This window comes from Anopheles stephensi, chromosome 2 (genome assembly GCF_013141755.1).
Source record: "Anopheles stephensi strain Indian chromosome 2, UCI_ANSTEP_V1.0, whole genome shotgun sequence".
Taxonomy (NCBI): Eukaryota; Metazoa; Arthropoda; class Insecta; order Diptera; family Culicidae; genus Anopheles; species Anopheles stephensi.
The window spans coordinates 9,746,136-9,767,195 of NC_050202.1; the positions used below are offsets into that span (position 1 = coordinate 9,746,136).

At 49.7% G+C, this 21,060-nt stretch overlaps 5 protein-coding genes across 5 annotated transcripts; all 5 read left to right on the top strand.

Moving 5' to 3' along the window:
• The first annotated feature begins 313 nt into the window (after nt 1–313).
• LOC118503837 lies at nt 314–6,922 on the top strand. The gene is made up of 5 exons (XM_036037546.1): nt 314–2,392; nt 5,348–5,540; nt 5,605–5,844; nt 5,913–6,075; nt 6,151–6,922. Exons 1-5 carry the CDS (start codon nt 1,519–1,521, stop codon nt 6,298–6,300), a joined length of 1,620 nt encoding a protein of 539 aa, XP_035893439.1. The 5' UTR covers nt 314–1,518; the 3' UTR covers nt 6,301–6,922.
• Nucleotides 6,923–7,239: 317 nt separating this feature from the next.
• Nucleotides 7,240–8,314, top strand: LOC118503842 (probable DNA-directed RNA polymerase III subunit RPC6). Its single transcript, XM_036037551.1, has 2 exons — nt 7,240–7,696; nt 7,774–8,314. Exons 1-2 carry the CDS (start codon nt 7,298–7,300, stop codon nt 8,260–8,262), a joined length of 888 nt encoding a protein of 295 aa, XP_035893444.1. The 5' UTR covers nt 7,240–7,297; the 3' UTR covers nt 8,263–8,314.
• Nucleotides 8,315–8,559: 245 nt separating this feature from the next.
• On the top strand, nt 8,560–11,445 carry LOC118503834 (uncharacterized protein DDB_G0290587-like). The gene is made up of 3 exons (XM_036037543.1): nt 8,560–8,766; nt 8,841–9,038; nt 9,126–11,445. The coding sequence occupies exons 1-3, from the start codon at nt 8,667–8,669 to the stop codon at nt 11,099–11,101; spliced, it is 2,274 nt and encodes a 757-aa protein (XP_035893436.1). The 5' UTR covers nt 8,560–8,666; the 3' UTR covers nt 11,102–11,445.
• A 172-nt stretch (nt 11,446–11,617) lies between these two features.
• On the top strand, nt 11,618–13,868 carry LOC118503843 (ufm1-specific protease 2). The gene is made up of 3 exons (XM_036037552.1): nt 11,618–11,739; nt 11,811–13,020; nt 13,102–13,868. Exons 1-3 carry the CDS (start codon nt 11,701–11,703, stop codon nt 13,692–13,694), a joined length of 1,842 nt encoding a protein of 613 aa, XP_035893445.1. The 5' UTR covers nt 11,618–11,700; the 3' UTR covers nt 13,695–13,868.
• A 1,483-nt stretch (nt 13,869–15,351) lies between these two features.
• On the top strand, nt 15,352–17,742 carry LOC118503844. Its single transcript, XM_036037553.1, has 3 exons — nt 15,352–16,515; nt 16,579–16,901; nt 16,985–17,742. Exons 1-3 carry the CDS (start codon nt 15,949–15,951, stop codon nt 17,610–17,612), a joined length of 1,518 nt encoding a protein of 505 aa, XP_035893446.1. The 5' UTR covers nt 15,352–15,948; the 3' UTR covers nt 17,613–17,742.
• The last annotated feature ends 3,318 nt before the right edge of the window (nt 17,743–21,060 follow it).

Sequence of the window (21,060 nt, forward strand, 5' to 3'; positions counted from 1 at the left end):
CCATTATGCTACCACCTTCTCGCTTCGGGCCACTGTTGAATGAGGAGCCGTCCAAGAGCGAGGACAACCACGTGCAGGGTAACGCGTGCAGGGCTGACGATGCAAGAGCGGAGAATGAAGCAACTCTCCGGTTTTTACTACGGTTCATTCATTCGGTTCGGGGGACTTACAAACACATACATGCATAGTGTGGACACGCGTACCAGCTCACAGTAAGCCTGGTGCACAGTCAGGATCTTTACTACGAAAAGGGGAATGGGAAGTCAGCAGTGTGGGACACGGTCCGGCTACTATGTGCTGACGGCAAATTGACACTTCATCGTCCGCATTCAAGGGTTCATAATTGTGTGTATGTTTGTGTTCTCTTTAAAAATAGAAGATAAACAAGCCGTAACACGATTACGTATGAGGGTTCTTCTCGAGGCCGAGGACTTACGCTGTTACAGGACCTACACATTAACCACAGAGAATGCTGAGGGATATTGCTTTCCACCCCTCATAAATTCCGTCTCGAAAGACAGAACTGGGTGAATCAACAACAACCCAGCTCGTAGTAACCTGTCCATCATCATCGTCAGCAGTGGAACGCGTTGTCATGCTCCATAGTAACACCCGTCGTCGGTAAGGCAAAACAGTTACAAAACGTTGGGTAACTTCGATCGGTTGTTGTGCTGTGCGTTTCCCCTCAATCGAGCAACTTACATTATTTTGAAACGTCACCACCGTTGATGTCCTTTCCTTGCCCACCAGAAAAAAAAACGCCTGTGGGTGTCTGGTGGAAGTTGCAGAGGTGGCAAGTGTTTTCGTTTCTGCCCACCATCACCAGTAGGCACGCGGATCGATAGCGCCCTTTGCAAGGATGCGAGTGCGCATGGCCATCCGAACGTTCCCAACAGGCAACTGGCAATCCGAAGTCTCGCACTACGCAATAGTTGCACACGCTGCGAGACACGACGGCGGCAGGACCACCACACCGAATATGTACGTGCGTGGCTACTGTTGGTAAGAATCGCAACAGGAGATCCATATCCATTTTCTCCCTTGGTGAGCTGATTGCTGGCCAGATGCAGGCACGACTCCCCAGTCGTTCGACGAGTCCGGTAGCGCACCGACGTGGTTACGGGCTACACTCAAGTGCGCGCCTTCAGGACGGACAGATTGAGGTTTCCTTCCCTTCTATTTCCCTGTGGTCCTTAAAGTGTGCGTGTGTGTGTGGGCGCTGATCCAGTGATGTGACTGTGTCCTGGGCCGGGAGTACGAATGTTGTCCTAGATATTGAGAAAACCCGTGCCTACTCCAATACCTCCGCAAAAGACGCACCTGTTCACGCACCTGTTCCCGTGTTTAACTGTCCTTAGTGTGAGTGTGCGTGCCTGTGGTGACGTGTCGTGACACAGTTTTCCATCCCCAGCACCACCCCTCCGCGCTCCTTCCCTCACGAAACGAGTGTTTGTTGTGGTCAGTGTGCGGAAGTGTTTCTAGCTACACAAACACACACACACCCGCCGTGGCCTGGCAATGGAGACGACGGCTCGCGTACATCAGACCAAGGCGAGCTCGAGGCACCGTAGTTCTCGGGCACGCCGCAGCGCAACACCTCAGCGGCTCGAGCAGCTGGAGCAGACGGAAGTGCGCGGGATCGACGATGGACCCGCGCCATCCGCCGACCAGGAGTTGGCGGTAGCGAGCGGTTCTAAAAATAGATCCTCCACCGTAGTTCGCTCGGTCCGGCGTCCGGATACGCCGGAGCACAGCGGTGGCAGCACCACGACAAATGCGAGCAGCAGCGCCACAGGCACCTCGGTACCGACCCAGCACTACCACTACAGTGCCAGCGGGGACAGTGGTCCGGCCCGGATGTCCCAGACACCGCGCAGCAACTCACCCGCCATGGTGACCACGGAGCTAGATGCTCCGGTCAGTGTGGACGGCACCGTGGAGGTAGTTACCGTAGATCTTGCCAGCGGGTTAGCTACCATCGGCACAGTACCGGGCCCAACCGATGACAAGCTGCAGAAGGGCATCCTGGGCTACATGGACCGTCAGCTGAAGGTACAATCGCTGTCCGATCCGCAGAAAAGTCCCGCCCAACGCAGCACCCGTAGCCGGAGCAGCCTCGAGAAAAGCCCACGCCGGAAGCGCAGCAAATCGGAGTCCCGGAGGCGTCGGGAGCGCAAAATTCTAGCCGCAGGCGAGATGGAGGTGCGCCAGGCGAACGAAACGCTGATGCGATACCTGAAACAGTGTTCGGACTTTAACGATGCGTCCCTGTCGGGCGATCTGGAGATACCGGAACATCTGGAGGATCGGCGGGTACACCGGAAAACGAAATCTCAGCGGGAGCGTAAACTTCACCAGCTGCAACCGGATCGGGCGGGTGGCAGGACCAACGGTAGGTGTTCAGTTTTTGTTGTTGTTGTTGCCCCGTTTCGTTTCTCCCGTAACGAAACCCGGAAAACATGGGTCGCCGCTGCTGGGGGTTGCTGGATGTTTGATTTGTGCGGCGTCAGCAAGGTTGCGTGAGCTAAATTTAGAACTTTCGGACGACCGTTCGGACCTATATTTACTCTAGGCAGAAGCAGCCGCCCGGTTGCCAAGGGATATTTCGCTGGAATATTGTCGGGTGTCGTCCGAGAGTTGGCGGCAGGTTTCGATTTTCTACGGCGCGCACACACAGACACGAACACAACGGCGCGTGTGGGTGTCCGTTTAGAACCTTGGTTGGAAGTTTCCTAAGGTTATTGGGAGATATCCACAAACACACACACACAAAGAACCAGAGTAAAGTTGAAGCTGCAGAAGCTTCTTGGAAAGCTATTAATAAGCTCGCTCGCTCTTTACGCGTAGTAGGGAGGGATTTGAGGAGGGATTTGATGGACCGATTAGTAAAATTTCCCCGCAGATTTAATGCGTAAAAAATGGCGGTCTTGTAAGGATTCCTTAACCTTCTTCAACCCAAAACACGTAACAGACTGCTTATTAGATTAAGAAGCAACGCTTACAGCCAGTTGCCGAAGTTTTGGGCAGAGCTATTAGCTCACCTTCACCGTCACGTAACACAATTTGACATACAGAAAAGGTTACAAAAAATCGGGCAGACATGACGCGAAATTGACAGCAGACGTTTTGCGGCTATGTACGCGAAATTCGTTCCTTTTTTTCCCCGACAAAAAAAAAATCACCATTTTCAATCACATCACCTTCGGAATGTGATGATGCTTCTTCGAAATATGCAGTAGGTATCGGGACACGCGAAAGCCCCCCGAACCGGCAAAACCGGTGCTGGGTGATGATGTCGGTGCGGCACTTTCGGGCAGCAAATCGATAGGAAAATGTTAATCCTGTGGATTTTCAAATCAACCATTCTCGCGCTCTCTCGCTCTCTTTGCTTTCTCGCTCTCGGTTCGGTTCTCTCGCTCTCGCTTTACTCTGCCAGAATGCGAAACACGCAGATCGAAATCCCATGTTCTTCCTTTTTGCGTCATTCCTCAGCAGGATCTGCTGCTGCTGCTGCTGCTTGGACGTGACGCTTTGGGCCGTGGGCGGAATCGTGAAAATCCGGGTTGTCGGGTGTGCTGGTGTGCGCGTATTCGGGCTAGGGGTATTGGTTGCCGGCTATCCTTTCAGCACTCGGCACGGCTTGGGCGCAATGACGTCACACGCCGCCCTTTCGGTGTGGTAGGGTTTTATCAATATTATTGTGTCGCTTTCAGCTTGTCCTTTCTGCAACCCTGCCCGCACCCACAACGGGGTGCGGCCGACCAGCTACCTAAATTCTACCCTACCCTAGAACAGAGAGAATCAGACCATTGTGTCCAAATTTAGCATCTGCCACCCGGATTGCTACTTCAAGCAGTTCGAGCTCCTTTTTTCCGTGCGGGAGACGATCTTTTGATGGGGGAGTAGCAGAGAAAAAAAATAGAGTAACGAAACGAAACCTCAAATTAATGGCTAGTTGGAAAGGAAAAGTCGATAAGATGTTGTGTCTAAAAGCAACAAAGCCCACACCACCTACTAGACGGTGGCCTGATGGCAAATGAAACCCCTGAGGTGTTTCTTGGAACTGTCGGTTAGGGTTGGTCCTGTGTTTTGCTTTGCTGCGAGATAAATAAAACGTGAGGCGTGACGATCCTTTTTAAGCTTTTCGTAGGGATTTTTTCTGTTGTTGGTTATTATTAGGGCTGTCGCTTTTAAATGATTCAACCGGTTCGTGCCGTGTGACGATGCTCCATAAATCTACCGGACTACTTTATTGACTTTAACATTTGATCCTAGCGGGTGGAGCATTCGTTCGTTTCGTTCGCAACTTCAAAATCAGCAACGGTACTCAACGACCGCCATCTTCCCCAACCGGGAGGACTGGGTCTGACCTTTTGCTCTTCCTGGTGAACAAGGGTCCCGATCGGTTTTGACACACACACACATACACAAACGAGGCAGGATGTGGCTCGCCTTGTTGGCACTCAGTTGGCATATATGTGTAATCGCTTCTGCTGTAGTAACTTACGCCTTATCTAACTCATCCTACCATCCCCCCCATACAATCTTCACCCAAAATCAGGAAAGAAAGAAAAAACACAAACGCCATGATAACTGTGTTCCTTGAACTTTAGCCCCTTTCGGTGACCTTTACAAGCTCTTGCTGTTTTGCTCTCGGAAGGCAGCCGGTTGACATTTAGAGCTGCAATCGAAGTAAGCATCGACCGACCGGGAAGATGGCGGCATGCAATGGAAGGGTGTGGCGGCGGGCAGTGCGCTAGAGATTCGCAGGAAAAATAATGATCTGACGCCAGCACATCTTCGGGTGAGGAAACTCGGTGAACGGAGGTGGTCGTAATGATAGGATGGTTCCTGGACGGTACACGCGCCCTTGATTACACGTTCCCAAGACGTCGCCACGTGAGCATGGTCGCTCCGGTGGAGGTAATTAATGCCGGTGGAGATGTGTGTCGCTTTTCTCTGGCTGTCAGTCGTTGCTGTTGCCGGGAGGCACAGGGAAAATGGGATTATCGCGGCAAACTCGGCAAAGACGCAAAATGTGCTGAGCGCTAATGTGCTTCTGTGTTTGTTGCGGTTTCATGCACAAAAGCTGGCTCGGGTTTTAAAAGGATTTTGGCTTCCAAGAAGTTAATCGTCGCACCGCGTTGGGTAAACCTTGGGCAGGTACTAAGTAACTGTTGAATGAGCTTAGTGCGTATCTTGGAGAAGATGGAGATTACTTATGGTGGAGGCATTGATGTGTGCGTTTTTTTGTCTTACTGCAGATTTGGGTGGAATATCTCTTTAAGCTTATTGTAATGAGTTGTTTAACGAATTTGCTTCTGCTTTGGTTCTGCACTCCTTTCAGCCGACGATCTTATGAGCTACCATGGTGAGATCTACAATCCCTTCACGCCGGTCGTTTCGCCAACGACCGAAGCAGCGGCCACGCGTATCGATAAGATGTACATACAGACTGCTAGCGGTTATCGACCAGTTGACAATACCTACTCCTATCATAAGTCTAGGGCACTAATCGGTGGAGATCCGGAAAGCAATAGGTAAGAGCAACGGCCACCGGGGATCTTCCATTGTTGCTAACACGTCACCTCTTCTTTCTTACAGCCACACAATAAACACCTCGGTACATCTCTCCTGTGCGGTGCAACGAGTCTGGCATCTGCTATCGACCGTCTGTCACGGGCTGCTTGGAGGGTTGGCCTTCGCCCATCTACTGCTGATCTGTACGACCAAACCGTACGACTGGGTGGATGCCTCGATACGCCATTACTCAGCCTTTGCCGAGGTGTACGCCAATACGTTCTACTGCTTGGCCATCGTTTGTATGGTTTCGATATTCGATCGGTAAGTGCAAGAAGGGCACGTGCTTTGACGCCGCGGTGCACTAATCCGATTACTTACTCAACCCGCAGGATGGATATAGCGTACAGTGGTGATACGAACATTTCCTTTCGCTCTATCTTCATCATCATGATCTACGTGATGACGATCATACTGAGTCTATCGGCTGGCACGATGGACGAACGGCTCTACGTTACTTCCACGCTAAATGTTACCGTCTGGGAGGAGGAACTGGTAAGTACCGGTGTGCTCAGTGTCCTCGTAGCAGAACATCGGAATTTTCGCTAACAAAAGCTCTCGATGCTTCAGGAAACGAACAAGGTGCTGAGCATCTGGAATGCGCTTTCCATCGCACGGAGTGTAGGTGCCATCTTTGGTTGGCTCATCGTTGGCTTCCTACCGAACCAGGACAATCTGTACGATCAGCTGCTCGAGATGGAAAAATATCAGCTCCAGTAAGAAGGCAGCTCCGGTTTTATTTTTTACTAACTTTGAGCTGAAGGACGACACAGACACCTATCAACCTATATCCCGGTTTTGTACATAAACTGCACCTAGTGCGAACATACGGCTAGAGGAACACAAAGTACTAAACTAGAGTTTACAGAACAATAATCACGCTTATGTCACTGTCCGTTGTAGCGACTCACTTCGGTTCCCGTTCGTTCGTTTGGGGGACGTTATCGTAATGGTGGGAGTGTGCTGGGGTATCAGCTTAAAGTATTACAAATCAGAATCAGGAAGTATTGAAGAGGTTGTGGGAAAGCATGTCGGGGCAAGATGCAGAGCTGATGTACAGGAAACGGTGGTAGAAATTGTGAAACTCGGAAAGGACTGATAATCATTGTGTTGTATAATGAAACGATAGCAATCGCCCATGTGGAACCGTGTTTATACGACGCACGGTTTGGAGAGCAGCAGTGATGTGTACGGCTAGCCAATGAATGATATTAGGATATTGAGACAATTAATTAATCTGTAAGCGTATTGTTATCATAAACAACCATACATCACGCTAAGGTGAATGTTCTGATTTCCATACACCTTAAAGCAGAAACATTAAACCAAGCCATAGAATAAATGTTCGTTGTTGCATTTAATTTTTATTTGCCATAATATCACGAATGTCTCTGAGGGTTCTTTAGTCCGAGCTGATGTAAATTAATACTGTTTGTTTCAATCGCTAGGGTATTGCTGAAATTAATGGTGGTAAATTAAATTTCAAAACAATAAACAGTTCCATTTTTATGACGAAACACATAAATTTACTAAGAGCAAAATTTTCTAACCGTCGTTTGTCGGAAATTTCATTTCAATTCCCAAGATACATACACATTCTCCGACATACCACCTCACCTGTCTAAATCTCGATCACGCATCAAAACGTCAAACGGCGAAACCGCAAACATCAACAATAACAAACATCGCAGCGCACGGTGCCGGTGGTAGCAGCAGCATGGATGAAATCTCGACGATCGGGTTTCAGATCATTTCCTTGGCGAAAGATAAACCGGAAGGTATCAACAATGATGACCTGGCCGAATCGTTACAAACCGTTCCGCCGGAAAAGCGTGTGCAGGCGCTCAACAAGCTGCTTCTGGACGGTGTGCTGGAGATACTGAAGAAAGGCAACACGCTGATCTACCGCATGAAGGATCCGGGCAAGAAATCGTCCGCCCCGAAGGATATCGACAATGAGGAGCGCGTCATATACAACATTGTGGAGGAGGGTGGCAACAAGGGCATCTGGATACGGGACATCCGCGTCAAATCGAATCTGGTCATGACGCAGCTTAACAAAGTGCTCAAACAGTTGGAAAACAAGAAGCTCATCAAGGCGGTTAAATCGGTGAATGTAAGTGTGCGACGGGGGTGTGCTTATCTTTGGGTATGTTTTCTATGTTTGTTTGTTTTTTTTTCTCTCTTTTTCAGGCCAGCAAAAAGAAAGTGTACATGCTGTACAATCTCGAACCGGATCGTTCCATAACGGGTGGTGCCTGGTACCAGGATCAAGACTTTGAGGTTGAGTTTGTGGACGTGCTGAATCAGCAGTGCTTACGATTTTTGCGCATGAAGCGTGATTCGGCCCGTGCGAGCGGTGAGGGCCCGTTGGCGGTACAGAAGCTGTCCGAATGTACCGTGGCGGATGTGCATCGATTCATCTCCGATCTGGGCATTAGCAAGATCAGTCTGGACGAGGACGATTTGGAAACCATTCTCAAGACGGTCGTGTACGATGGGAAAGCCGAACGGATTGCACAGATCAATGGAGGGTTTCTGTATCGGGCGATCGAGACGCCTATTGCGGCACCGGGCCTGGTGCAGATGCCGTGTGGCATTTGTCCGGTCATTAAAAACTGTGCCGACTGCGGTGAAATTACGCCAAAACTATGCACTTACATTAGTGAGTGGTTAGATTAGGGAAAAGGAATTATTTGTTACATGTGAAATAAAAAAAAATGAAGTAAGACAAGGATTGTCCAAGGGAATTTCATTCGAAAGAAGTCTTCCCATTTCTATGCCCCAGATTGTGCTACTGCGGAGAAAAAGATAAATGAGGCTTAAAATCTCAAACCCTCACAGATGTTGTTCAAGATGCTGACACACTCACATGGACGTTGAGCGCTTATCGTGTGCATGATGCTGCCCAACGCTAAGAAAGAGTAGAAAAATGTGATCTTTTGCATTAACAATTCATTCATTACTGCTGGCTGACCGCTGAGGTTTGATAAGCGCGTCTTTCAGTACGTACCAAGCCGTCCAACAGAGTGGAGGATTGTTCCGTTCTGCTTCGATCGAGTGTTCTAGCCAGCAAGTTCTCTATCATGTGGATATCAAACATGCAGGGACTAACCCTGTTCGGTTGTTGGTGTATAATCTACTTAACTGATTCCGTCACCAGCTTAACCGAACAACGACGCGTCGGTAGGAATATCCATCTCTTTAAAAGAATATTAACTGGAAACAATTCAACTCATCAATGCATGCCAAATTTCCAGTATTTCCTGTCCGTCGTCCAGCAATGAGGCAGTTGGTGGCCCAATGCCCAACACCGTACTTTGTCAACGGGGAGGTTAAAATTCGAAACCGAGGCCGTATGGTGCGATTCGACTGTTCGTACGGGTTTAAGCTGGTTGGCAATCGGTACTCCAACTGCCAAAATGGCCGCTGGGATACCTCGACGCCGGTGTGTGTGAGTAAGTAATCAGGACCAAAACCGATCAAAACCATCGGGAAGATAATGTGTAATATTATATGTGTGTGTGTGTTTGTGTACTCACCAGAATCCGGATGCGATATGCTGCCCGACGTCGCTTCCGGCTATGTGCTGTACGAGTTGAACAAAGCGACCGCGTGGCTCTCGTGCTTTGAAGGAACGGAGCTGGCCGGATCACGCAATACGTACTGCAACGGAACTCACTGGGATCGGCCGTTGGGTGTTTGCCGCCGGACGGGCCAATCGACCGCTACCACGTGCGACTTTGAGGCGGAATCACTGTGTGGCTGGTCGAACGATGCGCTGCACGATTTTGACTGGAAGCGAAGCGACGGAACGCTAAACCCGCGAGCACTTCGTACCGGCCCCAAGTACGATCACACCACGATGCAACCGAAGGCGGGACACTTCATGATCGTCGATTCTGGCGAGCAGCTGACGAACGATACGGCCCGCTTCATTTCGCCCCTGTTCGAACCGGAACTTAGCAATGGCGCGTGCTTCCAGTTTTACTACCACATGTACGGAGAATCGGTCGGTACGCTGAACGTGTACGTAAAACCGATGACCAGCGATCTGTACGATGTGAAGCCGGTGTTTGTGCTGCAGGGTAATCAGAAAAACGTGTGGCACGAGGGACACGTTGAGGTGGCCCAGCAAACCGAGCGGTTTCAGATCGTCATCGAAGCAAGCCTTGGACTGCGGTACAAAAGTGACATTGCGATCGATGATGTGAGCCTGCTGCAGGGTGAGAGTTGCCGAGTGCCGGTTGAGGATAGTGAAGATCCACCGTCGGAAGCGGAGAACGTGCCGGTGAAGATTGATTCGTGCGAGAACCGGTGCGGTAGCAGTATGGCGGCTGTACTGAATAGTAGCGATACGATTGTGCACTGCGATTGCCACGAGGATTGTGTGACCGGTGAGACCTGCTGTCCAGACTATCGAGAACGGTGTGTGTTTGAAGTGGCTGGTATAGTTACGAACGTTAGTACGACGTCCACAGTGCCCACGACGTCTACAACTTCTCCGAAACCTACGACGACATCGACCACCGTTGCAGCGACTACTAGCACCACACGTTCCACGCCTAGTAGCACAACTAAGCCAACAACGGTTACTACCACCACCACCACTACTTCTACTACTACAACGACTACTACAACCACTACTACTGCTAAACCGAAACCGTCTACTACGACGACGACTACAGCCCCAAGAACAACGACAACCTCAACCGTTGCCACATCCACCACGAAGCGATACAACTTACGTCCATCAAGACCCATCTTTGTCCCCCTAACCAATAGACCCCGAACGTTAACCACAACCACCACCACCACCACAGCTTCCCCTACATCCACCTCAACGGCGACTACCTCCACCTCGACTACGTCCACGCCAGTTACGACTACGACGAAACCCATCACTACCACCCAATCGGACATGGTACTCCAACCGGTAGCGGAATCCACAACGGAAGAAGTGATCGCACCCGGTTTGGCCATTGCACCGAACGTTCCGATCGAGCAGCTCCAGAAAGCGCCCAGCCTGATGAAGTTTTTCATCTACGCCATATCGACCGTTACGTTTTTCCTGTGCATTCTCAGTGTCACGTACTTTTACGCCCGCAAATCACGCTCCAGCGTGTTGGCACGGTTGAAGGAGAAATCGCAAAAGAGCGGGTTTGAAGATATCCGCTTTTTGGCCGGTGAGGAAGATCTGGACTTTAACATTGGCCATGGAGCAGACGTAGAGGAGGAGCAGGATGCAAAAAATAGCGTGTCAAAAACTGCCAAAGCGACGAAGGAAGAGAAGCAACAGCCGGAAGGAAACCGTATGTCCAAGCAGGACACAAAATCGGAAGTGACGCGATCGCAACAGCAGGGCGCACATGTGCGCAATGGAGATGAGAACACCGATAGTGATGACTGTACGGATGATGAAAGCGGTGGTGCGAAAAAGACAAGCTCAAAGACGAACAAAAAACCGTATCAGAAATATGTTAAATACCATGACGAGGATATGGAATCGACCTTACTGTGAGGAGCGATAAGAGGGTTTTGGTGAATAGCCGTACGCCGTCATGAAACCAGCATAGCAGGGTGCGGGAAAAACGCCCGATAAGAAGATGGAAGGGTGCCGTTTTCTGCATGATGCCAACAACAACAGGAAGCATGATGCGCATATGCGTGATAAAACCAGTGGCAATGGACCAGCACAACGGAGCAAGGAACCCATTTCGAGGTGAATGGCGGAACGCATTTGCATTCGGTTCACAGCACAGATTTTTTATCACACTAGGAAAAGGTCGATAGTTTGAATATTAAGTTGCCTGTCGTTAGGAGAGTAAGTTTTTGACAAATAAATAATTTAATCTACCGATAAAACGTTTGGTTCTACTGCTTTGTTGTTAAAATTGTAGAAGACTCATAAAAATTATATTGAAATCCACCAACCAACCGTTATTTTAAATGTTTCCGCACGTCAAATATCATGACCAGCAGGTGGCAGCAGCGGTGTTGCTGTCCAGCTGTCAAATACGTGTTATTTGCTGTACGTGTCACTTTCGCTGCAACGTAAACAATCCGTGGCTGTGTGTGTTGGTGTTTTATTTTGAATTGCAAATTGGATTTTCCGGCAAAATGGTTGTAAAATTAAGGATATCGAGCCATGTAAAGAAGGTGAGTAGTGAGTGTGTAGCTTATTCAAACTTCCTGCCAACGTGTTTCATTGGGTTTGTTTGTTATTGTAGCGCATATGCGATCCATCGTTTGCGACGGCGAGCACGGGCGAATTGTACGGTACCATCTGCGACGGAGTGCCGACGGTGATAGGATTCGCACGCGTACTTAAAGAAACGAACGAAGAATCGGAAGAGGCGGTAGAAAATGTGCCCACCGACACACCGTCCCCGATTCAGCGCAACCTGCCGAGCGGGTTGGATCTTATCGGGTGGGTCAAAACTGGCCCTTACCAAGATCCAACCGACTTTCTGCTAAAGTACGGACCGGACGCATTTGTCACGGATTATCCTGTCTATGTACATTACACCGGAGAACCGGGGGCCGAGCTGCAGACGTTCATCTTCACGAACAGGATGCTGCAGTCGGTGGAATGTGTTACGTTCGAGGATGATTTCCTTTACCGGGAGTACTATCTGCTTCGCCTCCAGTGCACGCTAACGTTGGTGTGCGAGCAGACGGAAAAGTCGGTCTGTGAGAATGCGTTCCGGTTGCGCAAGCAGCTCGGTTCGGGCAGTGTGGCGTTCACCGTACCGGCGGCACCCGGCGTGCTGCTAAGCGACTACGTCGTCACGGGCATCGATAAGGAAGAGACGGTGGAGATGCTGTACGCAATGGCCTCGGCCCCGCCCCCGGAACAGGACGACGGTTTCGGGGTGGTCGGTGGTGGTCGTGCGAAGGCGAAGAAACCACAGATTAGCAACCGACCGCCCACCGGCTACCGGGTAATCGATTTTGGGCTGTTGATTAAAAAGTCCAAGGACGATCTGGATGAGAAGCTTCGCCGGGAGGCGTGCAACGTAACGATCGATCGGCGCAATGACGACCAAACGGTGAAGGTACCGTTCCAGGTCGATTGTCTCAGCATGGTGCACCGCACGAAGAAGCTGGACAAATGCTTCGACAACATGGTGGAGAGCGTGGACTGTTCGCTGGGATTGATTGAAGCCGCACTGCTCGAGCAGCTACGGCACCAACAGCGGCTGTACGTGTCCAAGTGTTACCACATGCTGCCCAAAGAGCTCGGACACTTTGTGACCTGCGTGTATCCGCTGGACGGGGAGTTGAGCGAAGCGGACTCGTTTTTGGAGCGGCAGCGTGCCAACATGCACAAACAGTTTTTGCTCAAAATGACCCTGCCCTACTTCCGGAAAGGAAACGCGTACCAATTTCAGCCGGGCAAACGTTTGATCAACCCGCACGAGTCACTCAGCGTACCACGTAAGCTGTAGCGTGTGTGTGCTGTAATTCGAAAAGCTCCCTCTCTAATAAAGCGTTTTCCGATTTTCCATTCAATTTCAGACCCGGACGGTAGAACGGCGCTTGTGGCCGGGGCTTACACCTACCACCACTACATGCAGGACGGTTTCGACGATAAGGGCTGGGGATGTGCGTACCGATCGCTGCAGACGCTCGTCTCGTGGTTCAATCTGCAGGGTTACGGTTCCGGCAAGATTCCGACGCACGACGACATTCAATCGTGCCTGGTGCGCATCGGCGATAAGCAGCGCAACTTTATCGGATCCCGGCAGTGGATCGGTTCGACCGAGGTGTCCATCTGCCTGAACGATATGGTCGGTATCGATTCGCGCATCATGTTCGTGACGCACGGCAGTGAGATGGGGTCGCGCGGTATGGAGCTGCTGCAGCATTTCCAGCAGGAAGGCACACCGATCATGATCGGTGGCGGTGTGCTCGCCCACACCATACTCGGTGTGTCGATGAATGCTGAGCTGGGCGAAACGAAATTTCTGATCCTCGATCCACATTACACCGGGGCGGACGAGCTGGGCCCGGTCCTGGGGAAAGGATGGTGCGGATGGAAGGGGGAAGACTTCTGGGACAAAGCCGCACACTACAATCTGTGCATGCCGATCCGGCCCAAACGATTGTAAGGGTGGTTTGTGGGTTGAAAGGGAGAGATTTTTTGTCCGGTCCGGTCGAACTGCGCTGATTATGCTGTTTTGTTATTGCTTATAAGCTTTTCCTGTTTTGTGGTAAATGTATTCTGTACGAAATCTTTAGATATGTGAAAGATATTACTAATAAAATGTTTCAAATTTAAAACTCGTGTTTATACACAAAATCTGTGTGGAACGTTGTTTTCTATAAATTTTTTCGTTGGTACTAAGGCCTCGAGAGGTCCCCGCCGGTCATTTCCGGACCAGATTCGGTATCCGGTAATGCACCATATGGACAGCCTCTAGTGGTATCAGTAATTGAACTGCACCCTCAGAAGTCTAAAGTAGGTAAAAGTTGCTGTTCTTGGTCAGCAAAAAGTTAAGAATCCTGACCTCGGACTCACTTCCCACATCAGTTTTTTTCAAGTGATCCTGTGTGCCAATGATCCTCCAAAAGACCCATAGCTTTACTTATCGTTTCGAGTATTTACAGTCTATTTTCTTCAGTGATATCTGTTGATTCGGAGTAGCTATGACCAAACTGGCCAAGGAACTGCCTTTAAAGAGTTGATAACGAGCCATCACCTGCCTACTGATCAGAGCCCGTTTGGATTGTACAACCACTTTAAGTTTCAAGAGATGGGTGAGAATATTAGATCGGGTACCGTAGTTTGCATTGTACAAAATAGTGAACGATAGGTCCAGATTGCCAACCCTCCTCAGAAGAGTCTTGTAATCGGAGCTCCTTCTTCAATCATCTCATATGGCCGAAACGGACCGGCAGCTAATCAGCAAGGCCACGAATCTTCACGACTACTACGGCTTGGGTACTAGCTGTCAGGCCTCAGTCCATCCGAAAATCCCTCCTACTACTTATTAACCTATAGTAGTGTTTGGGTTTATCGTAATCCAAAATTGATCTTCTTCCTCTTCTTTTTTCTTGACCTAACGACCTCTTAGGTCCTGCCTGGCCATTTCTGGCTTACTGTACTTATTCATACCGCATAGTTGGATAAACAGTCCTCACTATGGCGGAACGGCCTAGATGGCGTTTGAACCCCTGCCGTGTGAAGACCGGCTCCGCTGTCGCAACTACCACCCGAATTGTTCTAATTTATTCAAAAACAAACTTTACTGCAACATGTTTCATAATATCTCCGACTAGTCATGCTTCGTTCCACACAACTGTTCTTATTACACACCTTGTGGAAGTTACATGAAACCCAAAAAATAGACTCATTCAAGTGCCAGTGTTAGTAAACAACCCCTAATGTGTCCATCCGTTACAAGTGAACTAAAAAACGGTTTGTTTTGTGTCAAAAAAAAAAACTAACGTAAAAGCACCACGTGCGTACTGGGTTGAGCAACTTCTTCTGAATGGCGCTAAAAATTGCGCAACTCAACATTATAGAACCTGTACAATGTGTTTTTACGATACGATTTTGTTAACAGTACATGCAAAAAGAAATAAGTTAAAGTTTTTAGAACACTTACAATTAGTGATTGAAAGCTTCCGGTTGGGAAACTATGGTTTGAGTCTCGTGCTTAGGTCTTCCCGTCGACCCCTCATCGTTGGTTTTCGGTTTTTTTTCTTTCTTACGGTACGATTTCAACAGGGGATGTGCACTTCTACCCATGAAATACACTCAGATTACAGCTTTGGTGTCATTTAACGCAGGCGATTGGACAAAAGGAAGCGAAACCGTACGGAGCATTCCGGCCAGGTCACGTTCACACTATCGAACCGCAAAGTTGTTTGGCCTGAAAACAAACCCAACACAACCGGAGAGGTCATGGAAGCGTTGGACCCACGGCGGACACAGTAGCAGTGTGAAGTCCGCGAAGATTCCTCTACCTGCTGCACGGCCGTATCTCAGGCACGCCACACCAACCGGGTGGTGCATATGCGTGAAAATTTGCAGCTTACAAACCAGTACAGAGGTTGGTGTGGTGCGGCGGTACGCATGATAAGCGCACGACACTATGCCATGAATCGCCCATACGCGCTTATCGGGCACGGTTTTCGCGGAGATCGCGGATAGGCGTCCTTGGCCGGTGGGTTATATAAGATGGCTGCAGTGCATCCGACCTGGGTACAGAGTGCGTCCAGTAGCGGTGGTGTGCAGTAGTTTTTCCTAATTAAGGCATTAAGGCACCCGCTGGTAGTTGCTGGTGACCTCAAGAGTTGTTTGGCGTTGGTGAGGATCGTGTGTAGCTGAGTGAAGACTAGTGATCAAACAGCAGCAAGATGGTGTGGTGTACAGTTAACAATCAGATCTGCTGGTGGTTGGTGGCGTTAATGGTGGCACAGTGCGTCGTAGGACCCTGCGAGGCGAAAAAGTGTGGTGTGATATGTCGTGTGCGTGATCCACTGACGATCGGTAACAGTCAAATGCTGAAGGAGTGCTTGTACGAGGTATATCCGGTCGAGAGCACACAGAACACGGACGGTAGCGGGTTCAGCATGCAGACGGTTGATGATCGCCGGAATCGCCTGTTCTCGCTGTACGGTGGTCCGAGCTCGTGCGAGTACTTCGGCACCATGATCCAGACGGCGAAGGGACGCGACACACTGGTCGAGACGATCCGCCGGCAGTTGCAGAAGAGCGGGTTCAAGGGATTGGATCTGCAGTGCGATCCGGTGCAGGCTCGAGTCACACAGCAGGCGTACGCGGAGTTCATGGAGCAGTTGCGCAGCTACCTGGGCAACACCTACGTGATTATGGTGACGTTGAGCAGCTGCCAGCTGGAATCGGGACTGGTGAAAACGCTCAACCATGTAGCCGACTTTGTCACGATCAATCATGGCGGACAGGTAAGGAGGATCGCTACGTTGCTCTGTTACAGGCTATAGTAAAGCTCTACTATTCGTATCTAGCCTTCCATGTTGACGAACGCACTGATGTACGGTTTGGCCAGACACCGTGTACTGTTGGCGACGCCCTATCCAACCACCATCAGCTGTCCGCTGAACAACGATTACTCGCTGAACGAGATGTTGAGTCAGGTCGAGCAGCACAACCTGTTCGGAGCGGTCGTTCAGCTGGATCGTGACGACGTGAACAATGTGTGCGGAGAAGGTCCTTTCCCGGTGTTCCGCAAGGTGTTGGATCGTCTGTGCTCGAATGCCGAATGCAACTTTAGCGGGTTCGTACGAGATACACGCGACTGTGGTCAGTACTACAGCTGTGATAATGGATGGTAAGTCGATCACGAAAGTTTTTAACGCTTGAATAGTAAGAGACCATACACTTGTTCTACCCGTTCCCATCTCGATCGTATAGCAAAACGACACACCATTGCCCAGTCGGACACTCGTTCGATCTGTGTAAGAGCAGATGTCAGCCAATCCTGCAGGTGAACTGTAACAGTACCACGTGTGTCGTCAGTGGCAACCTGCCCAATGGTATGACGCCCATACGTTACCCGATTCCTTTCCCCAACCCCAACCCGGACTGTTCGATGGGAGGCGGTGGTAACAACGGTGGCGGCAACAACGGTGTCGGCAACAACGGTGGCGGCAACAATGGTGGCGCCAATAATCAAACGACTGACTGCTGCTGCGATGTGCTGCGGAATCTGACAACCTTCTTCAACGTGACGCGTGAATTTTCACAGCTGTTCTTGCTGCTCAACGAAACCGGGTTGGACAATACGGTTGGCGTGATACGTCGAGCAATTCCGGAAATTCTCGATCTGCTTGGCAACATTGTCGATCCGCTCAATGTGCTGCTAGATACATTGTTGAACGGACAGCAGCTGATGAACAACACGCTGGTTGGCATGGCCGGCGTAAGCGGCCAAACCAATATTCTAAGCCAATTGCTAGCATTCGTTATCAATCTGCTCAATAATGTACTCGGTAATGTACCAGTTGGAGGAAGTGGTGCTGGTAGTCCCCCTAGCACATAGTGCTCTGCAGCAAGCTATACAGTTAAATAAATAAATGAATGAAATATTACCAGTTTATGTTTGAAAAATCGGATCCATTTCAAGACGGTTGGACACTGGCCGGGTCCGGCAAGATAAGATACATTTAGGGTTGGAGTGGATGACATACTGGGGTGGCGCGGTGGACGAGGCGATAATGGCGGGATTCAATTCCCATCCAGGGTGACTACTTTGCTACGGGTAAAACCAAGTCACAGAAAGCCAGAAATGGCAGGCCGAGACCTCTCGAGGTTGTTGTGCCAAGGAAGAAGAAGATGACACACTAAGTTAAGTTGCTGATGGCCTATTGATAGGGGCGAGTACGTTTAGTTTGAGTATTGATGTATCGGAAAGGAATCGGTCACATCTAGATTCATACGCAGAAATAAACTATTCAGCTACTCTTGGGGATAGTTCATCCTATATGGAATATGTTCAGGTAGGTCGCTCTTAGCTAACAGCTGTTCATTCGGATTAGATCATCTGATCATTCTGATCCAGTGGCGGGACGAGGTCTTTGGAGGCCCCGGGCGGAATGGTAGTTGAGGGCCCTCTAATTGGAGGACTCCCAACAGTCGGAGGGAAACAACAGGATTTCCCTCACCGACGAGGCCCAGAGTTGTCGCTCCTTCCGCTCCTAGGTTAATTCGCCACTGTTGTTCTGATCATGCATATGTTACGAACAGGAACGGAATAAGCTTTAGCCTTGAGTGAGAAGATAGATGATAAAGTAACTGCGTGCTGGAGGCCATGATCTTTGATCTGGAGTACACACAAATGAAGTTAAGCTTACCAGACTCTTAAGAAGAATAATGGCCAACAACACATGGCACGTGAAGATGGATCGAAAACTCTCAAGGCCCTTCTCGCTACCCCTAACCGAGGACCTGCGCCAGTTTTTTTTTTCGTTTATTTATTGTGGCTTTGGGTCTTTGCGACTTCATTCGCCTCTTTCCTGTCTATTGTTACATATGTGTGGTAAAAACTCTGGCTTAACTATTGCTTAACTATTATTCTTTTTGTAATATGGAAACAATTGTGCTATATATTTATAGTTCGCGGTACAGGTTGCTGATGTGTAAAAATCGGATGAGGCGGTTCTGCTGTTGCTTGTCGGGAGATAGTATGATGGCTAGGTCGGTATCTAGTTGGCAGGTGGTTCGGTGTGTAGTGTATCCATGGCAATCGGTAAGGATGTGGCGGACGGTAATATCGACGCCACAGAAGCTGCAGAGTGGAGGACTGGATCTGTCGAGAAGGTAGGAGTGGGTCAGGCGGGTGTGACCAATGCGAAGCCGGGAAAGGACTCGTTGGATGTGGCTGGAATCGGGATCGTCCCAGGGGGCGGTGTTGTGCTTGATGGAGCGGAGTTTTGTGGAGAGGTCTAGGTTGTGCCAGGTGGTGTTCCAGTGTTGAGCGACTATTGCGTTAGTGAAGCGAATGGCGTCACGGCGTGAAAGAGAGCTGTGCGGTTCGGCCGGACGGAGCCGGCCTTCGTTGGCAAGACGGTCGGCTTTCTCGTTTCCGTCGATTCCGGAATGACCCGGAATCCAACAGAGGACTATTTCAGGAGATGGAAGGATGTCATCTAGGAGCTGAATGTGTGGGTCTTTTGAGGAACCGTGTTGAAGGGCTGCCAGAACACTAGCGCTGTCGGCGAAGATGACATTCGGAATGTCGGTCCGAAGTCCTTCATCGGCGGCAAGACGGATGGCTATTGCTTCGGCAGAAGATAGAGGTGTGGTTAGGGAGCTTGATGGCGCAATTTTCAAGGCTGGAATGGATCCCACAGCCGGCTGAATCCCGATTAACGGAGCCGTCTGTGTAGATGTGGTGATGGTGCTGGTATTTGGTCCGGATCAGGTGCGTAAAGGTGGTATTGGCGATGTGGCTGCTTTTTCCGGTTCCCCGGAGAGTTAGCTCTGGTAATGAGGGCAGTTGCGTCGATTACTTTCTCAAGGATCCGAGCTGCAGCTGCCACGAGTCTGTTGGTGATGATATGCTGAAATGGAAGAAAACCGCTTTCGCACAGGAAGGAAACAATCGGACTGGTGACAAAAGCACCAGTAGCTTAGCGGATGGCTGTATGGTAGACGGGTGCTACTCTCTTTTCGAAGGTTGCTTGCTCGCGGGAAACAATCTCGATACCGTAGAGTAGTTTGGGTAGGAGCCAGGCGTTGATGATGCGGTTCAGGGTTGAGCGGGACCTGCGCCAGTGTGATTGGCTTGTCTATCTTCTCTTCAATAAAGCGCTCTATTTAGGAGCGATTTATCTGTGACTCGGACAAGCGACCTTTTTCTATAAGTCCATTCAGCTTCTGACATACGCAGTTCACATATACATGATTGATTTGAGGCTCTTCTCTGTAGCAGAAGCTTACCAAAGGATCGAGCGAACGGCACTAAACCTCTAGTTGGAGATTAACGAGATAAACCCAAAATGGTGGTACAAACCGCACCTTAGAAGTCGTCCAAAACTTCACCTATCTGGGGTCAAAAGTGAGCACCAATAATAACTTTGATGTTGAGGTCATACTGCAGCATGAAGAATCATTTCCGTTCAAAACACCTGTCGCGGTGGACAGAGCTGATACTGTAAAGAACATTTGGAGTCCCAGTACTCACATACGGCGCTGAGATGTGTACTCTGTCTAAAACTGACGCAACTCTCTTGGTGATCTCATCATTGTACAGGGAATTAGACCCATTTTGAGTTCCGGTGGCTGGTCATGTTATCAGAATGGCACCGGACGACCCTTTCCATCCGAATAGGATTTGGTCCTGTCCCTCAAAAACAAAAAAAAAAAACAATAGTCATTCAGCTGGGAGCTATTGGTTCAAGTTGTCGAAGGCTCCAACATACCAACCTCCATATGACGGTGGCCTCTTGCTTCGTTACCGATCACAGCACGACACAAGATTCCGGAAACTGTTGGTTTTTGTTTCCATTGGAAGTTTACATTACACATGTTTGGTGTCATTTAACCCTGACTGACTAACGGACAAAGGGAACGAAAAACACAAAGCGTATGGAATGCCAGGACGGAGAGGTCAGTCCCATCGGTCACGTTTCCAGCAACCGAGATAGTGCGTTGTGAGGTGATGTGAGGTTAACGTGCGGGAAAAACAGAAAACTCAAGTCTCTCTCTCTCTCTCTCTCTCTCTGTTGCTTTTAATCTCTTTGGGTAGTACGAGCAGGGAAGCCAGTCCAGTGTTTTGGGATCACTCGTTACAGCACTTCTCCACCAACCAACGCTCGCCAATGGCCGCCTGGTGGTTATTCTTCAGTTCCCGTCCGCTTATCTCAAGTATGCCACCGAGCGGGTCGCGCATTGCGTGAAAATTTGCAGCTTTTTGCCAGGGTGGCAAACGGTCCAGCGATAAGCGCAAGACGCTTTACCATGGGTCGCCCCAGCACGTTTATCGGGCA

Coding starts and splice junctions, on each gene's coding strand:
- LOC118503843 (XM_036037552.1), top strand. CDS start 11,701: ATGGTTGTAAAATTAAGGATATCGAGCCATGTAAAGAAG. Junction 11,740..11,810: donor TATCGAGCCATGTAAAGAAG/GTGAGTAGTGAG, acceptor TTGTTATTGTAG/CGCATATGCGATCCATCGTT. Junction 13,021..13,101: donor CGAGTCACTCAGCGTACCAC/GTAAGCTGTAGC, acceptor ATTCAATTTCAG/ACCCGGACGGTAGAACGGCG.
- LOC118503844 (XM_036037553.1), top strand. CDS start 15,949: ATGGTGTGGTGTACAGTTAACAATCAGATCTGCTGGTGGTTGGTGGCG. Junction 16,516..16,578: donor CGATCAATCATGGCGGACAG/GTAAGGAGGATC, acceptor ATTCGTATCTAG/CCTTCCATGTTGACGAACGC. Junction 16,902..16,984: donor TACAGCTGTGATAATGGATG/GTAAGTCGATCA, acceptor TCGATCGTATAG/CAAAACGACACACCATTGCC.
- LOC118503834 (XM_036037543.1), top strand. CDS start 8,667: ATGTGGATATCAAACATGCAGGGACTAACCCTGTTCGGTTGTTGGTGT. Junction 8,767..8,840: donor AACCGAACAACGACGCGTCG/GTAGGAATATCC, acceptor CCAAATTTCCAG/TATTTCCTGTCCGTCGTCCA. Junction 9,039..9,125: donor CTCGACGCCGGTGTGTGTGA/GTAAGTAATCAG, acceptor TGTACTCACCAG/AATCCGGATGCGATATGCTG.
- LOC118503842 (XM_036037551.1), top strand. CDS start 7,298: ATGGATGAAATCTCGACGATCGGGTTTCAGATCATTTCCTTGGCGAAA. Junction 7,697..7,773: donor AGGCGGTTAAATCGGTGAAT/GTAAGTGTGCGA, acceptor TCTCTTTTTCAG/GCCAGCAAAAAGAAAGTGTA.
- LOC118503837 (XM_036037546.1), top strand. CDS start 1,519: ATGGAGACGACGGCTCGCGTACATCAGACCAAGGCGAGCTCGAGGCAC. Junction 2,393..5,347: donor GGCGGGTGGCAGGACCAACG/GTAGGTGTTCAG, acceptor CACTCCTTTCAG/CCGACGATCTTATGAGCTAC. Junction 5,541..5,604: donor GGAGATCCGGAAAGCAATAG/GTAAGAGCAACG, acceptor TCTTTCTTACAG/CCACACAATAAACACCTCGG.